Source organism: Mercenaria mercenaria, chromosome 4, assembly GCF_021730395.1.
Source record: "Mercenaria mercenaria strain notata chromosome 4, MADL_Memer_1, whole genome shotgun sequence".
NCBI lineage: Eukaryota > Metazoa > Mollusca > Bivalvia > Venerida > Veneridae > Mercenaria > Mercenaria mercenaria.
The window spans coordinates 94782264-94803127 of record NC_069364.1 but is presented as its reverse complement, the minus strand read 5'-3'; the positions used below and the strand labels follow the sequence as shown (position 1 = coordinate 94803127).

Here is a 20864-nt window from a genome sequence, read left to right as displayed (position 1 = left end):
TAATTAAAATTACAATAAACAATATTCATTCGCTTTTCCGTTAGTTGGTGTGTTGGGAGCAGACAGACAGATGGACTCACAAGCATTTCTATATTCCCCCTCGACTTCTAGATATGAATAACAAAATAACAAAATGTATTCAAGAGCCCTTTTTTCATCATATACTAAGTACTCGTTCAAAGGCGCTTTTAAAGGCAGCCAAATTCATCCTCTACTAGCACAGACACGTGTAGCGATTGGACCAGAAGAAAAGAGGAAGAGAAAGCTCCCAAAACAGAGAGTGTAAAACTTTACATACAGGCCTGTCCAGCTAATTTAGACCAGCTCTTTGCGAAAAGACCGATACATGCAAAGCTATCTTTCCGGAGAAGAACAAGCACTGGTCTCTTAGGTGGGAGACACCCAAGAGCATCTCAGAAATTTCCAGTACCTGGACCGGGATTCGAACCCTAAACATCTGGGTTGACAAGTCAAGGGTGTTGACCCTCGGACCATGTGTTGTGGAACCTATACGTCATTCATTTGGTATCATCATTGCGAACAAATGTGTGAAGTTTCATTTAAAGTTATGATATGTGTAGTTGTTAAGGTGATGTCACGTTTTGAATTTCCGGTGAATAACAAAAACCAAAGAATATTCAGTTCTTTCCAAAAACCGTTATATTATGATTCAACCAAATAGTTTCCTTTGTCTACCAGAAAGGAACAATTCTTATATCTTAATATTGAGATTTGATACCTTTATAACAGACAATAAACTAAAACAATAGACATTCATATGTGACGTCGGTGAGCTCAACAAAGCAATTTCAAGCACAAATAGAGCTATGAATGTGGAATGTAAAGTAAGGTACACACTAAAACTTCCAGTTTGATTTTCATAAATTTATTGTAGCTTACAACTCATACATTAAAACAATAAATGAATATACTGTTACCTCACTTTCGTTTTGTCTATCCATCTCTCGTACGAATTCCTATTGTTTCAGTCATTTGTCAGTAATTAGAGCAACTCACAGTGTTGCAATCATACAAAACACATCCCTTATTTTCACATAGATATTGAGGATTTATCTAATGAGCACATGTATTGGAAACACAATTTCAATACCGACTGTGTATTGTAATAATGCTAAACTATCTCAGCCGTGACGTGTCCTTAAGATAGGCTACTAACTCGCTGTCAGTCCCTGTCATTATTCATTGAATATACGTCAACATGATGAAGAACTGTGTGAATTTTTGTTCAGTATCAGTTGTAGTTACTGGGATATTAACTCGCCCAGTCGCTGACAATCGCGAACATCTGTACTAACGACACTAAATGGCATCATTCAGTTTTACACAAAATATCGTGGATTCCAGATCTTTGGCAAATAGTGCCGATTCATTAAGGGGAGATAATCAAACACCTTTTCTTCAACAGTTAAGCCTAGACTTATTTAGGGCACATTTGTTATGTCGCGCTGGCACACGTGCCGCTTTATAGCACATTTCGTTTTGTCGCCTACCATACTTATTTGTATCTCGTTCATTGTGCAGGTAACTGCAATAGTAAGGAAAAACTTTTTTTTCAAAAAAAAGTCTTTTTTAAAACATATTGTCAGCAAGGGAACCAGCCAACCTCTTAAGCAGTGGTTCCCCATACAGTAGAGAGACCTCAGCCGCCAAGGATTTTGATGAACGGAAGCTTTATTAAGTGTAAAAGGCACAAAAACATTAATGACATTTCTTACTATTTATTTCGCACTAAAATTCAAGTGGTTATTATGCGAAGTTAATATACCTAAAAGTGATAATTTGAACTCATAAATGGATACAGTGAAAAATGCCGATCTGCATGACTTACTCCGAGCACTGAAATACGTAACAGTTTGTACCCGGTTGAGTTGTGTAGAACGAATTATATCGTTTATAAGTCTAAACGAACTTGTAATCTAAAGAGTACTCTGTCGCACATTGTCTGGCATTTTCTCCGCTACAGAACTCAGTCATATTATGTCGAAATTTGCCTTTTAAAAGGTTGAAATTTGGCTTATAACCGCCCAAATTCAGAAGTGTTATGTTAATAACAACGACTGTTTTCATACAGACTTGGTAGCGTTTTACTTTGTACGTTTGAAGTGAACTAATAAGTCAAGAATGGGCAGTGCTAATATTATATATGTAAATATGCTGATGTAAATTTAATTAGTAATAAAATCTAAAATATTTGCTCACTTGGTATATCTAATGCTGCACCGCCTTGCTAGTATTTGGATATATCAGTGATACTATTTGAATATTGACTTATAATGATTTTCAAAACATAAAGTAGGTATTTGAACAAAATAGGTGTTTGCCAAACACCTTCGTGACATATGATCTGTACATATTTGCAGTTCTTTTAAGCGGTAAATTATAGGATAGTCGTAACAATAGACTATCCTCTTGATTACAAAAGCGAGACATAAGTATCACATTGGACATAGATGAGGAGTGACGGGATCATGAAAGGTATGGTTGGTTTACGATCAAACAGACCCTTAAATTAATTGAACTTTACACCAAGACAGTCGATGTTTAACATTATGTGTGAGGTCATGGTAAACGGGTCTTGTGTGAAATAGCGTTCTTGAGGGAACATCGCATGCGTAAAGTTGTTATATTTCTCCGTAACATACGACACAATATACATTTGAAAAGAAAATGCTGCACATAAACGCACCGGTGACCTAGCAAACACCAACAGAGAAAGACTGACATTGCAATAAAGAACATGTAGGCTATTTATAGGTAGAAACTTTTCTTTAAAAGTAACGTTTTTCCGGCGATTCCTAAATGTTAAGAGTTCGTGTTCAGTTATATTATGAAATTACTTCAGGTTTATTAAATATCTACAAAATTTAAAAACGCAACTTCATGTTAGTTTTTTATATATTTCGCACGAGCATTTTTGTGAATATATTTCGTGTTTTTGACGCCACTACGCATATTAGGGATTCACCTGTCGAGTATATTTTTATCGACACCTACATGGGTTTCTTAACTTCCCAGAGATGTCCCACAGTGATCCTTTCTTTCGATTAATGGTCTTACTTTGCCTTTGCTCTAATTACTTGCCAACACATTGAAAACAAGCAAATTCGATGAATTGGAATCCCCCGCCGAAAGGGTCAGAGTTGAGGAACGGCAAAAAATATATCCAGCAAAAAGTTAAGAATGTTACCAAGAAGCAAATAATTTCATTAGTCAAAATCAAATTAAAAGAAAATGAATGGTTTGTTTGGGTGGGGCTGGTTGGGGGGGGGGGGGGGGGAGGATACAACAGTTTACATGTTGATTATAAATATTGATAGAAAATGAAAAATGAAAAATTAAAAAAAATAAATAAAAAAAAAATGTGGGTGGGGGAGGGGGGGTTGGGGGGACCAAGGTAAGGTGGTGACCAGGTGTAGGTACACAACATCACATGTTTATAATAAATGTTCATGGAAAAGAATGAAAGAAGTTTAATGAAATTCTTCCAATTGGTTGGTTTGTTATGTACAGATCTGTGGATTTTTAAACAATTAAAGGGCAATAACTATATGGAAAATTGACCAATCGAAAAAAACCTTGAAGGGCATCGTCGCAGTATCTTGGTTCATGTCTGTTTCAAGTTTGATGAAATTCTACCTGCTAGTTACTGAGAAATGGCTGCAGACGGACATTTTTCATTAAATCAAGGGCAATAACTCTGACGGAAATTGACCTATCAAAAAAAAAACTTGACGGGCATCAGCACAGTATCTTGGTTCATGTCTATTTCAAATTTGATGAAATTCTACCTGTTAGTTACTGAGAAATAGCTGCAGACGGACATTTTTTATTAAATCAAGGGCAATAACTCTGAGGGAAATTGACCAATAAAAAAAACTTGACGGGCATCATCGCAGTATGTTGATTCATGTTTATTTCAAGTTTCATGAAATTCTACCAAGTAGTTACTGAGAAATGGCTGCGGACGGACGGACGGACTGACGGACGGACAACGCTATTTCAATACCCCCCTCCCGATTTCATCGGCGGGGGATAATAATCAATAAAAATATAACGTTATCTTTGCTGGTAGCATGTAGGATTGTGGGTCAAGTATTGTATTTGCTGTACGAAATATGTCTCCATCTTATTGTGCTGAACTTAATCAGCATGCTATAGGAAGCTGCGAAAGCATGAACGAATAATACAAGCATTGCAATGCAAGTAAGTTTACGTAATAAGTCTAGATATGACAAAATGTACCTTCAGGAAAATTAGCATGGGTTTCCTTAACTGCAACGACATTTTTGCAATAAAAGTTTAAGATGGTGTTGTAAGGATGATGTTCAAATATAGAAACCTCTTTGTACGTTCGTGGTTTTACGATTATAATTGTTTTAGATTAAAATTACCGCTATTAATTAAAACGTTACTTTACTTAACAACAGATAACAAGTAGTGGGATTCAGCCAATTAACGCATTGAACTTCTTGATTCTCAACGTAATTTAGATAAGTATGAGTGGCTACGTATCGATTGAACAGTGCGAGTTAGAAATATGAAAAAATCTATACATTAAATTAAATTTGGAAACCAAATATTTGCTCCAGCTTTCATGATGTTTGAACTGTTGTAAATTTCTCGAATCGTTCACTTCTAGCTCTCTGATGTTCTGTAAATTAAACTAGCTCAATGACTTCGCAACTCTGTTAGAAAGAGAATTTGGAGTTCTTCTCTGTATATACTGATTTTAGTTTTGTTTTTGTTGGGTTTAACGTCGCACTGACACAAATCTAGGTCATATGTCGATTTTCCAGCTTTGATGGTGAAGGATAACCTCAATTGCCCGTCCGTGCATTTCATCATGGGCGAGCACCTGAGTAGAACCACCAGCCTTCCGTAAGCCAACCGCCTCGGTAGCCTAGTGGTAGAGCGTCCGCTTCAAGTGCGGGAGGTCGTGTGGCTCGATCTCCGCGGGGCCAGCGTCGTCATTACAGAAAGTGACAGTTGTAAAATATGTGTGTACTAGATAAGCGTATTCTACTCTCGCTTGGCGCTCAGCATTAAGAGGGTAGTGCTAGGACTGGTCAGCCCGGTGTCAGTATAATGTGACTGGGTGGGGTATCATGCCACGTGTCTACGGCGTGATATTCCAGTGAGGCAGCACCATGAAGTTGGGCATTGTGCTCACTGCTACAAGTAGACACCGTCGTTTATATGACTGAAAAATTGTTGAAAAAGACGTTACCCCCCCCCCCCCCCCCCCCCCCACACACACACACCCTTACACACACACACAGACACTATCTTAAGCCAGCTGGATGGCTTCCTAACATTAATTCAACGCCCCGTGTGAGGCTCGAACCCCCATCGGTGAGGGACAAATCGAAGTCGGCGACTTTTACCACTCGGCCGTGGAGGCTCAGTGTGTGCAGTGAGAAGAGGATGTTGTCAGACTAGTTACGGAAACATTTCAACACACAGCAAATCTTTTACAGATCTATTGATTTTTTTTATTATTTCGCCATTTGTTTAAATAAAACCGGGTTTAATTAAATTATTCAAAGTAAAGCAGCTGTATCTCTACGTGGTATATATGTATATCATTTAGAAATTTGATAGTTCTCCTCTAGTAAAAAAAGTTTTCTCCACTTAACCCGTTTGAAACGATATTTTAAAGATAGTTGAGACTTTGAATTCAATAATGGTTGCGTTAATAAGTAATGGGACTATGATAACCTATGATGAATGATCAGATTATCAAAGACCAAAACAAACAAGTCAAGATTTACATAGATACCATATTTACATTTAAGGAAATAATTGACAGAAAAAAAAGATAATTGAAATAAATGATTTGCTCACAGATTGCTATCAGCCAAGGACTTATTTTATCATGCATTACATAATAGCACATGCAGACACATTAAAGTGAACCCACCAAGATCTTTTGTATGGTATGACAGTTGTAAAACTGATAATGCTTAAACAACGTTTGAAGTACTAATCGCTTCTAATTTAACAATTAAGATTTCAGTTTGGACGTATTGTATTTTCTTCGCATAGAAAACATTGTTTTTATGGTAAATTAAAAATTCCTACAGAAAGAAAAACTCTTAAGTGAAAAGAACTCAAATTATAGCGATCAAAGGTTTGATTAAAATTCTGCCTACCCATTCTGTCCGAATGACTTACGTTGTTACGGTTTTTGTTTCTTTCTATACTTTTATCTGATTGTCATTTGAAGGGGCAAATTCACCCCGGAAATAGGTGACATGCGAATGATATTGATATTGTTACCATGGAGATAAAAACAACAATATCTGTCATGTCACAGCTGAAGAAATACGGAATATACAATGTACTGTATATATGAGCCGAGCCATGAGAAAACCAACATAATGGGTTTGCGACCAGCATGGATCCAGACCAGCCTGCGCATCGCGCAGTTGGTCAGGCTCATGCTGTTCGCTTTAAAGCCTATTGAATCGAGAAACTGTAGCGAACAGCATGGATCCTGACCAGACTGCGCGGATGCGCAGGCTGGTCTGGATCCATGCTGGTCGCAAACCCACTATGTTGGTTTTCTCATGGCACGGCTCATATATATTTTTGAAACCGTAGTAGAACATAAGAAACTTTATTTTTTCTGACTATTGTACAGCTTACAAAGGAAATTAAGTGATGCTTCCCACATTTAAAAACAATTTTTGATGCTGCATCTGCTATCACGTGAACTATTTATTTATCTATTTATTGTGCTGGCCTAGAAATAAGATATGGGAGAATTATTAATTCACCATAAATTTGCGGACTTTTATGTTTGTACAAAAGTTGTTTTCCGCTTTCCAGATTTTTTTTAGCTATTTGAGCAAGGTTTATCAGCAGTGTAGGAGTTTGCATAAGCCATGTTGCATTTAAGTACAGCGTTCTATCAATGATACAGCAGGCTTCTCGGATTCTAGAATAATGTTGAGAAAAAGATCATAATGTTTGAACACGCGCAGGTAACCGCAAGACTTATGTTATGGCGAATCGTACGAGACTCATTCTTAAACGTTGCTTAATTATATATATATATTCTTTATTAAAGTCTCATTCTTGCATACATTATACAATCATAAAAAAACCCATAGTTTATACACTTTAAAAAAATTTGCAAGACCATTCTTCAGCAGAATTATAAGAGACTATCAATATTCACATATTTAGTAAACCTATGATATACAATTGCTCTAGTAATTAAGTTTAAAAACTTGAGCTGATGGTGCTAATCCTGACTTAACTATCTAACCCGAGCAAGCCTAAAAACTGCCATAAGAAATTTACATAAAAAAGTGATTGCAAAATTGGCACAAAAATGCACAACTTAAAGACTGGATGTAAAATATCAATTATTACCCCTGATCAGATCAGGCATAAACTGATTAGCACCATCCTCTCAAACTATATACACTTAAATTACCAAATATGACTACATTATCTGCAATACTGTAGATATATTACAGAGTTGGGTTACCAATCAAAAGAAAAATGGAGAATCTGTAGAACAGAATGCTCAACTTTCGTTCGTATAAATTATGACTTAGGCAAGGGAAGTAACTTTCATAATTCAAATGAAGAAGTTACAGGTGATTTACTTCCCCTGATAACAAAAAAAAAAAAAAAAAAAAAAAAAAAAAAAAAAAAAAAAAAGATAAAGTTAACTTTTCAGTAGTAGATAACCACACTGCAGCTCCAGATATGTATATTACTACCTTAATTGGTGCCTTTAAATCCAGGCGTATTTCTTTTATAATCAAATAGTTTGACTAAGAAGGCAGAAGATAATTTTTGTAATTTATCTTGCCAACTGTGATCAAATCCGCGTACAAAATGGCTATAGTCGTACGTTCAAGTGTTAACTGCTTCAAACTTGGTAATATTTTGCATAAACAAGGAGATATGATACCAAAGAAAGTATAAGTAATACTAAGCAAAATGCAGAGATTTCGAGATTTTTCTTTTGTCATTGAAAGGAGTTTTGATGACTGACTCGTCTAAAATGGGCAATGTGACCTTTACATGAATCCACAGCCCTACTATTGTTATTAAACCTTTACATGAATCCACAGCCCTACTATTGTTATTAAACCTTTACATGAATCCACAGCCATACTATTGTTATTAAACCTTTACATGAATCCACAGCCATGCTATTGTTATTAAACCTTTACATGAATCCACAGCCATGCTATTGTTATTAAACCTTTACATGAATCCACAGCCATACTATTGTTATTAAACATATTCAGCATGAACTCTAAATCTTTCCCATTTTCTAACGAAAAAGAAGTACCATCTGCCATAAGCTGAAATTATATCTTTTCGCTCCTAACAGATACACCAATCAGTGGCCCTAAATCATTAACAAACAGACTGAAAAGTAAAGCAAAAAAATAGCCTTGTCTCAATTATTGCCTGTGTAACAATTTAAAGGTAGTAAATTTATTCCATAAAACAATATGGTCAACAAAATATCAATAAAAACAAATGTTGAACCTTAAAGTTTCTTACTGGTTTCAATAATATTTGCGAGGGCTCAGAGTTAAGTAACTAGAGACATTTCGGCCTTTGTTCATTTCGGTCCTACTTCTGTATTCAAAATAACAAATGACCTTTGTCATATTACGACTCAGTTTATTAATGAATTAGATTAATAAGTAGATGGATAGTTCAATTTTAAAAATGTATGGAAGATCCGGAATGTGAATGTTTATGGTTTGGTGAAATCACTTTTCTTTTTTTTCTTTTTTTCTTTTTTTTTTTTTTTTTTTTTTGTTGTTGTTCTAAGAGATGACATTACATCAAATATTAAGTTTGAGGAATAACAGTATATATTTTCAAAACAAAAGATTCATCCAAGTGGGCATGCCCTCAGAGCCCCTTGTAACCTTGTAATTACGCCTCCCGTCCCCACCCCCGTCCAGGGTCGAAATGGGATGTAAAATAGACTCTACCATGAAAAGTTAAGTTTAATCTGAACTCTTAGTATAATTACAGCACAGAGTAATAAATCGCGGTCAATATTTTTGCAAAACTGTGATATTTTATGGCATGTTAGAGGCAAACACATGACACAAGGTTATTGCCAAACATTATTGGGGAAAAAAAATGATCTTAGAAGCCAAGTTCTTGTAAGGAAATGACAGATAACTCGTTCGTTTTCTGTAACTCAACATTTCTATCCCATCTGACTGGACGTTACATACATATGAAATTGTGGTTCTAACAGAGACATCTTTCGCTTTTTCTTTAATAAATCATTCTGTCTTTCTTACAGATTTCTCACACAAGTCCACAAACTACAGGACTATCATCTGTAATGCCGTAACATGTTTTAGTCCATTTTATACGTTTACAGAATAATATCTGTAACTATCCATACATTTTAAGCATTCGAAATTTAAGGACATGTATTAATAATTAAGATTATAGAAACTGAAAGCGGCTTGAAAGGCCTAAAAAAACATGAACCCGTAGTACAAATTGCGTCATTTCAGGAGCCTCAATAGAACCCCAAACGTCAATAGTTCCCATATCTACATGTAAATTTCATATCAGGAGTAAAATTGATAGGATGTATGATTTCTTTTGAGATTATAAGATTCTTTCACTGGTTATATGTGCAGATGGGAATTTCCGGCCTCGAGGGTAACTGTTTAGGCGGTAAAGAGGTTCCTACCGAGTTACCGCCTAAACAGTTACCCGAGAGCCGGATATTTCCATCTGCACCTATAACCAGTGACAGAATCTTTTTCTTGCATACCGATATCAAGATATAATAATAAAAATAAAATCAGTCGAACGGCTTTCTTTTTAGAACTATTTCTTATAGCAGTGTATTTAAACAAAGCGCGGGAAATCAACGTCCGTAAAAAGGAAAGACGTCATGACGTTTCAAAGACAAACAACAATGTTTAGTTCCGGTTTTGTTTTATCAGTTCCAGCGTAACGTTATGAATATTTGATAAAATAACGTATTTCGAATCGAGAAATATACTATCAGGAACAAAGAGGAACTGTCAAGGTATTGGATTTTTATTCCGTTTTTCGAAATAAAGTATAAATAACTACATAAATCTTCTACATATATGTAGTTCGTAATACGTCATTTAAAGCACGTGAGTCATCTTACACGGTGTAAGATGGATTTTTCCAGCACCGGTAAAAATACCGGAAATCCCCGTCTGGTATGCAAGAAATCATATTAATTAATATGTGCCGTCGCGTTCAAAACTTCGTTAACGATATTAAGAGATGAGATGCTGCGCATGAAAAAATATTCATTTATTCTTGCGTTCGTTAATGTGTGTCTTACCTATAGGGAGTCTTCAATCTGAAAAGTCATCTATATAAATGAAGTCTGATTGGCCAGGCTGTCCCTCAAAGCACATAATGTTTTAAAATGCTTCAGTCAATTGTTTGTTTCCATCTCAGATATTTTAGTTTCATATTACGGAAACGGTAAACCGTGACGACACCCATCATAAGGAAAGATGTCAAAAGATATTTAAATTGATGCTTGAAATTGTGGCTTTATCCTCAGAAGTCACCGCCCAAGGTTAATAACTACGACTGTTTGAATATTGTTCTTATTAAAAGCTCCGTAGGGTTTCGCTTTTATATTAAGGGAGCTAAAGAGTCGAAAATGTGCGGTGCAAATATTATACATGTAAATAAATTGATGTAATGTAAATTAATAAAAGAATCTGAAATATTTACTTAGTTAATATATCTACTGTTGCATCGCACGGCTAGTATTTAGACATGACACTTACACTATTTAAGTATTGAATTTGACCACCAAAATACCTTCGTGACCTTATCATGAGTGTACATTTGTAGAACTTGAACGCCGCAAATAACAGGATAGTCGCTAAAGTAGTCTACCACTTCAAATAAAAAGGTGAGGATATCAGTTACATTGACCGCAATTCAATGATATGTAACTGAATTCTAAACGAACGGACTTAAAGAAAAGACTGTTTCGAACATCGCAAAAAAAAATGAATTCCTTAAACTATTCAAACGCCAAAATAAGTTTTAGACATAGATAAGACAACACTCTGCTCGTGTGTCGCATTTTTAAATGGTTCAAAATAATCGAACGCGAAACAGATATTTCATGTTTCTTTTTTATTATATTTCTTCCCAAAATATGACACCAGATACATTTGGAAAAACTAATTTCTTCCACCAAAAAAAAAAATGGAATTTAAGAATAACTACACCGTTAATGTAAAATTTCTCATTGAACAACACGTTTAAAAATGCTTTTCGCGTGGGCGTGAGCAGAATTATCGCATTTCCTAAAATTCTATAAACAAATATGGAAGCGTGTGGCGGCGTGTTTCATTATAGCGATCTATAATTCAGTCTTTTTATGAAAGAAAAATGGCTCCAAAACGTTTTGCGAAAATGTAAACGAAAGTTGAAATTAACATTTTCAGAAAATAGAACCCAGGTGTTTCTTTCTCTCTCTCTCTCTCTCTCTCTCTCTCTCTCTCTCTTTCCCTTATCATTACGAATAATATATGTTCGATTAAAAGTAATTTAGCCATTTAAGAAGTAAGTAAGTAAGTAAATAAGTAAGTAAGTAAATTTCTTATTTATAGAGGGTAACCCATTTAGCAAAGCTAATCTTCCATGGGGCCCTCTTAGACTAGAACAATTTAACAAAGCTAATCTTCCATGGGGCCCTCTTTGGACTAGAACCATTTAACAAAGCTAATCTTCCATGGGGCCCTCTTAGGACTAGAACCATTTAGCAAAGCTAATCTTCCATGGGGCCCTCTTAGGACTGGAATGAACAGTATTATGATCCTAGTAATACATATTTAACAGAAATCAAAGAAATTATACATGCATAAAACAAAAGACATGAAATGTAGTTAGCATTAAAATGCATTCATCCATCGATCCATTTTATACAGTTAAATTTAAAACATGGAAATTAAAAATGAGGTTTTGATTTCTATTAGCAAACAATTCCATACAATTGGCCCTGAATATAAAAGACTACCTTTAAATATTTCACAGTTTGAAGAGAATCCTATATGGCAGAACTGCCTATGTAACCAGGAGCGGTAATCTATGCTTTTGTGAAACATTGACGGTACTTATTGCATAAAATATAATAGTACATGTACATGATGACCTTCTCCGTTTTTGTTTGTTTGTTTGTGTGTGTATTTTGGTTGTGATTTTGTCTTCTATGTCGCTCGTCTTCATGTTATATAATTCTTTATCAGTAACTATTATATCGTGATGTTCACCACTGTTTGCTGTATGTCTTGTATTATGTAATATTTATGTCGTGATGGGCTTTTAAGCCTATATGATTTGCAATAAAATTGTCTTGTCATGTCTTGTCTTGTCTTGTCTTGTCTTGTCTTGTCTTATACTATGCTGTCACTTTGCAAAGATCAAACACTGAAAAGTCATGAAGGTTTCGACTGTGTTTCACATACCGTGCCTTTTGTGACTACCTGTTAAGTAATTTATATGTGATATGAGTGACGACTTCTATTTGAACTGCCCTGTAAATTTGGAGAGTACACTAGTGAATATTTTTAATTATTGCATCTGAACGCAACTGTCATTAATTATTTGTTTCGTTTTTCCCTCATTCTTTGTTGTTGTTTTCTATGCATTTTGTGCGCACTCATCCATACATATACCCTGCTGATCGTGTTTTATCCTAATTCATTTGGAAAATAATGGGATGTATGAGACACAGGCGAAAGTTTCGTATCTAGGATACTGTATGCCGGGTCCATGAGCCATATACACTTAAATTTATTATAATGACAATGTTTTCTGAGAAAAAAAATGCCAAAAAGACCCATACTGTATCCTAGATACGTTACTTCCATCTGTGGTATGAGAGAGGTTTGGTACACACAAAGTAATCTCCCCAGTTGTGTTTTACCGCTGACCGTTCCAAGGTGAAGCCCCTATTTGTTCTTTGCTTTGTATATGTGCAAAACTGAATGGTTCGGTTTAAGAGGGCGCGGCTTTACCTATTGGACATTTGTACTTTGTACTTCTGTTTAACTACATCATTCTATTGTACTGCCCTAAAATAGCAAGTTTCGGTTTTAAAGTAATTATGCTGTCCTAATTAAAACGCAAAAGAAATTTTTGAAATGTTAGTAAGCTCAGACCTATCCTCACAACTAAAGTAAAATATCTACGGCATGAGGTGAACTTAAATTATAGTGATATTTTCCCATACTATTGAGATGGCGTAAATGTAATAGCAATATGATCAATGTAGTTTGCAGTTATTATTATGGAATGTTATCAGTTTACTTTAAAACGTTACATTCCTTTACAATAGAAAACAAATAGCGGGATCTATGTTTAGCTGATTACCCCATTGACGTTTAATTTCACATTGTAAAATGGGAACGATTTAATTACATTTTTGTTGTATACATTTGAAGAGGCCAGGAATTGACTGAAATTGCGCGAGTTACTAGAAATATAGAAAATCTATACATGTAATTTAATTCGGAAATACAAATATTTGTACACCAATTTTATCATGTTTGAACTTTTAGAAGTCTTCAAACAGTCACCTTCCGCTCTTCTGTAAACTAAATCATGTCTTTTTATGTGCGTTTGTGCTGATGATTGGGGCGGGGCGCACTGCAGTAAGATAAGTTACGCAAAAATGTCCAACATGTATCCCAATGTTTTACATACATGCGTCTACAGAATTTTGTATATTTCACCATTTTCTTAGAGAAAAAGTGTATCAAATTAATTGTTGTAAACCAGGTGTATCTTAACAAAATATCTGCGTGTCCGCAATCATTTTCTTCAATTTTCTTCTGTCTAAAATCCTCGAAGCTATATACCAATAAAAGAAATTGTTCTTTGTTTAATATAAAATTCAGCTACTTCCGAGTTTCTAATTTTTCACTCCGTCGTAGACCTGTTTTCCACAGGATATCCATATGTTTGCTCCAAGAAAACGAAAAGAAAAGGGGATGTTGAATAATATGCAGTGAAATGCAAGTCACCCTCATCTTGACTCATTTCAGAAAGCGGTCCGCAGAATAAACACCCTACTTTTGCTTTCAAGTAAACAACTCGAAAACATGCGAATATAAGCATGAAAAGGTGTCTTATTTTATGTAGAATACATTCCAAGAGTGAAATAATGCCTTTTTGGCCCCGGTTTACGCGCAAATGTGCGAAAATGTAAAAATTAGGATCTATTTATTAGGGATTTTTTTCGACTACACAACGGAAGCACATCTTTGACCGAATTACTGCTATACAAACTGAAAAAAAAATGTGTTTTATTACACCGGAAGTAACGCTTTTACGTATTTTTTTCTGCGGACTTGGAAGACTTGAAGTTTAATTTATTTTTAAATATAATAGCAATAAAGTTGCAGGCGAAATAATTCTGAACAAGTGTCATGTAATCAACTTCGAACTGTGGTTCTTTGAGAGATTAAATTTTAAAAATCGGTCCAGCAAAATCCTTACCATTTTCATTGTATATATCATGATGCTATGAAATTGAGGTTTAAATCAAATTCGACAAATTAGAAAAAAAAACTAATAAATAATGCTTTAAGTAGTAATCATGGCGAATAGCAAATTTGGCATTTCGAGCCATGCCTGTATGATCAACAAAATAATTCTGACAAACCTTGTCTTTTTGTTTTCTATATCAAAGTCTTATCTAATGTCGTGGTTTCGAGCAATATATTGTAATTAAGCAACATTCTAATACGTTGTTTCAGTTAAAACACGCTTACGCTAAAATAACGTCACGTTAAGGAGGTAGGTTACCTTGTTACAAGGGTAAATTCAGATTAGTTGAACCGCAGCATCTTTTTGTATTTCGTGTAATATGAAGTTTTAACTGCTAAAATCTCAGTTTCGTTTGTCTCTGTCCCTTCAAGTTCATTTTTTATCCGGGTTTGAAGAACATGACCATCCAAAGGTATTTCGTATTGAAAGAAGAAGGAAAATACGGATATTTAACACTTTTCGGTGTATTTTAGTTTCATTGATATCCGTAGAAGTCAACATAATCTATAATTTTACTAGTATGCACGTTAGCTTTCTAAGATAAGCTTAAAATGTATATGTCGCGGGGCTCGTGTTTCCATGGTAACGCATTTTCTCTCAGTTTTAAACAACTATGTATAAAAATAGGGTTTTCGACGGCTTCAGTGCCATTCTGTTAATGACCAACATGGAATATTTGGGTAATATTATTAGCAAAATACCAAGCACTATACATGGTACACTATTTTTCTTAAAGTTTAAAGTAACCATGGCAACAGAGATGTTTAAAATGGCTTATATCTTGCTTTTTGTCGTAATTTCTTATAAAATAATATTGAATAAGATTATCTTTCTAGTTGATGTAGCTTTAAAACATATTATTTCTAACGTAAGTTATATTTTCGTGTTATCTGCATTTATTCAAACAAATGTCTAAGCTTAGAATACTTACAGCAGTACCCCTCGTCTGGCATTTTTCATGGAAAAATCGTTCAGCATGCTACTATTATTCTCATGGATATTGTTGAAATGAAAATAAAAAGCCGAAGCTGTGTTTCTTAAATAGACTAGTGTCAACGCTTTTGAATTTTACATTCAGATACATAGGTCACGGGCTTCGTTTCCATGGTAACATCAATTCAATTCAAGAAACCACAATTTTCTACTGAAATTTGAACAATTTTAGATCTTAGTTTTAGTATATAAGTAACAAATTATCAACGGAACCTGTAAAATAGGTATTACAAATCAAACTGCTAGATTTTTATTTGAAAATGGCCGTAACAAGTAACCTCTCACCCAACTATATTCCAAATAACATTTGTTACCATCATCCATTTTCTTACATTCCGCATAACATTTCAATACAACTACATAAAAGAAGCAAAATATTGATTATTATTCAGAGCAAAAGACTCATAAAAAATATTTCAGCAAATAATGGTTATTTGAAAATAGTTTGAATAAAGAAAATGCACAGAATTACGTACTTTCAAGATAAAAGCTGTTAATTTTGCGCGGTAACTGACACGTAACGTCATGACGTCAATGACGTCATTTTAAGGCAACATTGTTTTGAAGCGTTTCTGCGGCAATTTATTCATTATTTCTGCATTATTAAACCATAAAGCGTCAGATCGAAGACAGGTCTATGATTTGTTTTCAGAAGAATGAATATACAAAGACATTTAGTTTGTCGTAAACGTCGTCGTAAATCGTCACGCTAGCTTCCGGTTGGACATGCGCACATACAAATATAAAGGTAACCTACCTCCTTAACGTGCGATGACGTCAATGTTTTTGTTGCGACAAGGAAAGAGCGCTGCTATATCTTATCTACTGTTTTAGATTAAGAGCATATCAGAATCGAAATAATATACAGCAAAATCGTGTTTTACTTGAATTAATACACTCAAAATCGGTAATACGCCGCCAGAATAATTCACTCGTGCTACGCCCTCGTGAAATTATTCCGCGAACGTATAACCTCTTTCCGTGTATTAATAACGTTAAAACACAGTTTTTCTATACATTATTTCTTAAATAACATTCAAGAAACTTATTAAATATAAAGAAGACAAAGTAACACACTGCCTCCGACTTCTGTCAAGCTCGACTTAAGCGCACAGCTAAATGTCAAAAATATCAAGTTTAAGAATTTAACATTTGCAAAACATCAGTTACGTTAATTATTCTATTTTTCTTCAAGTTCTAAATATGCCACCGTACCTTTTGGAGACATATTCAGTGTAACGATAGTTGTTTAAACAGGACTCAGTTTCTTTTAACTTTATCAAGCGAAAAAGAAATTTGAGAGACCTTAGTTTCAACAATAGCTTCGTTAATAAAAGAGAATCATGTTTCTTTCTTAAAGGACTGCTGTTATTAACCATTCTTCGGTTTAAAAAGTACAAAACAGCAGTAAATTTCAAAAGCATTATGGTTGCAATGGGTTAAATCAAATGTATGAGATCAGCCAAAGACTTGTACTATAGTAACGGTATAATAACTTCATCACCAAGAAGTTGTAATTACGGAAAAAAACTAAATGCATTTAAAAGCCACTGGTCAGAAACAGTGTCGGAAAAATCGTTGTTATCATTATTTTTTTTTCTTTACTGAATTAATTTCAAAGTTTGATAATCACTGCAGTAAAACAAAAAACCCTGATAAATCCTAAAAAGAGAAAAAAAGGTTCCGTTCAAAAAAATATGAAAAAGGCTGACTGAACTTCGGCAGATGTTACGGTCGTTTCGAATAGAATGTATACTATACATATCATGCTTTTTTGTGTATTGCTTTGTACTTTAGACCATAATTAGGAAAAGGGCGTGTGGCGATCTTTCTTCGATATGAAAGTGATTCGACCGCAAAATTTTGTAAACTGTGACTTATTTGATCCGCAGATTTTATCTGTTTAAAAATATGATAATGTGCGCTAGTTTTGCCGACTGTTTCAATTATAAACTTTCCTAAAATGTGATCGGTCTTATAGTAACAGGACATTTTGCAGACTAAGGGCATACAGAATGAATTGATGCTGTCAAGATCTTTGCAAATAAAAAAAAGTCATGCCCAAACTACATGCAAATATTTAGCCAAACCGAAACTAACATAAATCCATTCCAAAACTATACGTTATACTAGGAAATCCTCACTGACTGGATTATCGAGAAAGATAAAAAAAAAAGTTTATTTAGACGGTATTTACTTCAGGTAGCAAATTTTAATAGGGTAGTTTAAAATAAATCTGTTTAAATCTATTTAAAAACAGATTCTTCCAAACAACTGTTTTGTCTGTCTGTCAGCTATTGCTTTGTCACGCATGCCCCTTTCAGTCTAAAGTGGTTAGGACGAACCGACTTATTCTTGTATGTTTAATCCACCCAGACCTTTTGTATGTGGTATGTCAATTGTAAAAAAGTATATTGTTAAACAAAGTGTGTTTTACATAATAACTCCCAATTTTACCAATTAACATTTTATTTTGACATATTGTATTTTCTGTACATAGAAAGCTTCGTTTAAGGTAAATTAGAAAACCAGTCAAAAAGAAAAATGAAAAATGAAGGATAATTTAAAAATGACTTTTTGCATCAATTATATCAATAAACGGGGAAAATTAGGCACTCCTGTAAGGACAATTTTCGTTGTTGTGTTTTTTTTCTTTTATCTGATTTTCATTTACAAAAGTTACGACAGGGGAGGGTGGGGTCAAGTTGAACAGAAAACGAGTGACAGGATGATGATATTGATATTGTTGCCATGGAGATGGAAACAACAAGTAAAAATAGGTAACATTGAAGCCTCCTGACTTAATAATAATGCCACGAGTACTATTAACATAAAGCTGGTTATTCAGACAGAAATTTTGCAGTTAATCGACATAACTTATGTAAAGGGTCATCTTTAAACTTCCGTACCTATTGGCTGGCAGATAAACGTCACATTAAACAAACGTTTAGTTTTAAAACAGTCTTTTAATAAAACTGATTTCCAAGTGAATGGTGTGGTGTGGTATATCATTTTAAATTAGGCTTTTTAAAAACCTGCGTTCCAGGCAACCCAACCCTACAAAGCAAATACCGAAGATCCTAAATTCTTTTTAAAAATTTGAAAAAAATCAGCTGAATAGTCCTAATATGTAATTTAAACATATATAACTGTTCTCTTCAGTATCATTTGATTGAGTTAATTTGACAAGACTACACGTGAAGCTAGACTTCAAATTTTTATCATTTTTTGTTTCAATAAATGGAAGTAAAACAATAAAATGATAACATGTTCTATAGTAGAATTTTCAATATTATAAAGTTCTTTTTAAATCGAATGTATTAAAACTGAATCCCAAATAAAATTTCTAAACGTAAATTATGCGCACGGTATATTTTTATTTTTGGTTCACATGACAAAAACACACCATCGCAAAATTCGCGTACGCGCAAATGTGATTAACACGCGCTAGACCCAGCTATTTGCGCAAAGTATGCCCTACGCAAATTTTGCACAGGGTGCATGTTAACAGCTCTTACGAGTATGGTGTTCTGATTGTTCATTTTGACGTAACGTACAGCTTCCACTTTACTTTTGTTTGCAGACTATTTAATGTGAAGATAGTAAGAATGTAACTTATTTGATACTTTTGTTTATTTTTCTTGATTTTCGCTGCCAGCTCATTGAACAACATCCATTTTAGTCTTCTAAAATGGCCAAACAATCTCAATTAAGCAATAAAAGCGAAAAGATACTTTAGAAAAATATGATATTGCTTTCAAGGTTAATCATAAAGCTTGCGTTTTCTTGTATTTAGAAATTATATAAACCTATATACTGACCCCTGTGTAGGTTTATTTTAATACTTGTTAATAAAATGAAAAAGATGCAAGCTTTGAATATCTTTTGCGTTATACGCTACACTTTTGAACATTTTAGTACACGAAAGGCTAACGACGACAACAACAACAGTAATTAATATGAAGAGTATGATGTTTATGGTGGCTGCGATGATGATGATGATGATGATGGTGATGATGATAATGTCGACGACGAAGATGGTCTTATCATTATTAATTATTATTATTATTTTAATCATAATTGTTACCATGATGATTACGAAGAAATAACGACAACGATGATGATAATGATAATGATGATGACCACGACGACAACGATCGCAATTACGACAACAACGACATGATAGTGATGATGACGATGATGATGAAGATTATTATTATTATTATCATTTAAACAAATGTGTACTGACCTTGTTCCTCGGCCCTGTTTGTCCCCTTGAACTCCGCAATAACTACATGGAAGCACAAACATGATAGCACTACATAGTCTAATATCCTACTTCCCATTAAGAATTCACTTTTTTATTGCTTAAACATCCCTGTATGGGCTCGAAATTTTGAAAAAGTTAATTTTTTTATTCACTTGCTAGTCCTATAAATTCTCATTGTGATATCCAGGGCTTATCAGATCAAGGTTTATTTTATTATTCTCTGCTTTAATTGCTACTTTTTATACTTTTTGCTTCAAAATCAGTCTGTTTTTATTCTATCGTATATTGTTTCTGAAATCAAGTAAAGTTTGAACTGTCAACGTTTTAATTTTAAAAATTGTTTTTGCTCAACAGTTATGAAATTTTATTTGTATGTACTTATTTCTCTAAAATAAAAATCAAAGGAAGCAGTGAATAAATTTGTTTTACTTCTTTTGAATAGTAATTTGACCAAACAAATATTTTAACACGAAAATTACTACATTGCGTTACGTTTCTATTTTAATTATGCGTTCCTAGTCAAAATAATTTCTTTTCAGTCCGCACGCGATCAAACAAGTTCATACACTCCTGTAAAACGGAAAACAAAAAAATATGTATAATGAAAAAATTGGGCATCCGTTCATTTCTGTTTACACTGTTCATTGATCAAATATTACACTCGAAAGGGTCGCGCGATGTAACTTGATGATTTTAGATTTCCGTAAATTTGATACCGAATTCTAATATTTATTGAAAGTGTTTTGACAACTCGCATTTTCATTTGTCACACATCGGACGATTTCCAATACTTTCACGTCGGCCTTTTTCTCGGTTTCGTTAAATTTTATTATGAAATTTGTGTTTAAAATTGCCATAACATTATTTTGACAGTGTTTATAGCGATCGCGGAAGATCAACATGGGACATTGGATTTTCAATAGTTTTGCTTTTCGTATATTTACAATAAAATATGGTAGTAACTAAATTTAAATGGCTCTCTTTGTCTAAATCCGACTGCCTT

General features: G+C 34.1%; 1 protein-coding gene across 1 annotated transcript in view; it reads right to left on the bottom strand.

Annotated features, from left to right (window-relative positions):
- Positions 1–20521, bottom strand: part of LOC123553093 (mucin-17-like) — a 29307-nt gene extending 8786 nt beyond the window's left edge. The window contains exon 1 of the mRNA XM_053542347.1: positions 19841–20521. Within this exon, the coding sequence (XP_053398322.1) occupies positions 19841–19937 (97 nt within the window). The 5' untranslated portion in view covers positions 19938–20521. The remainder of the gene's footprint in view (positions 1–19840) is intronic.
- Positions 20522–20864: the final 343 nt, after the last annotated feature.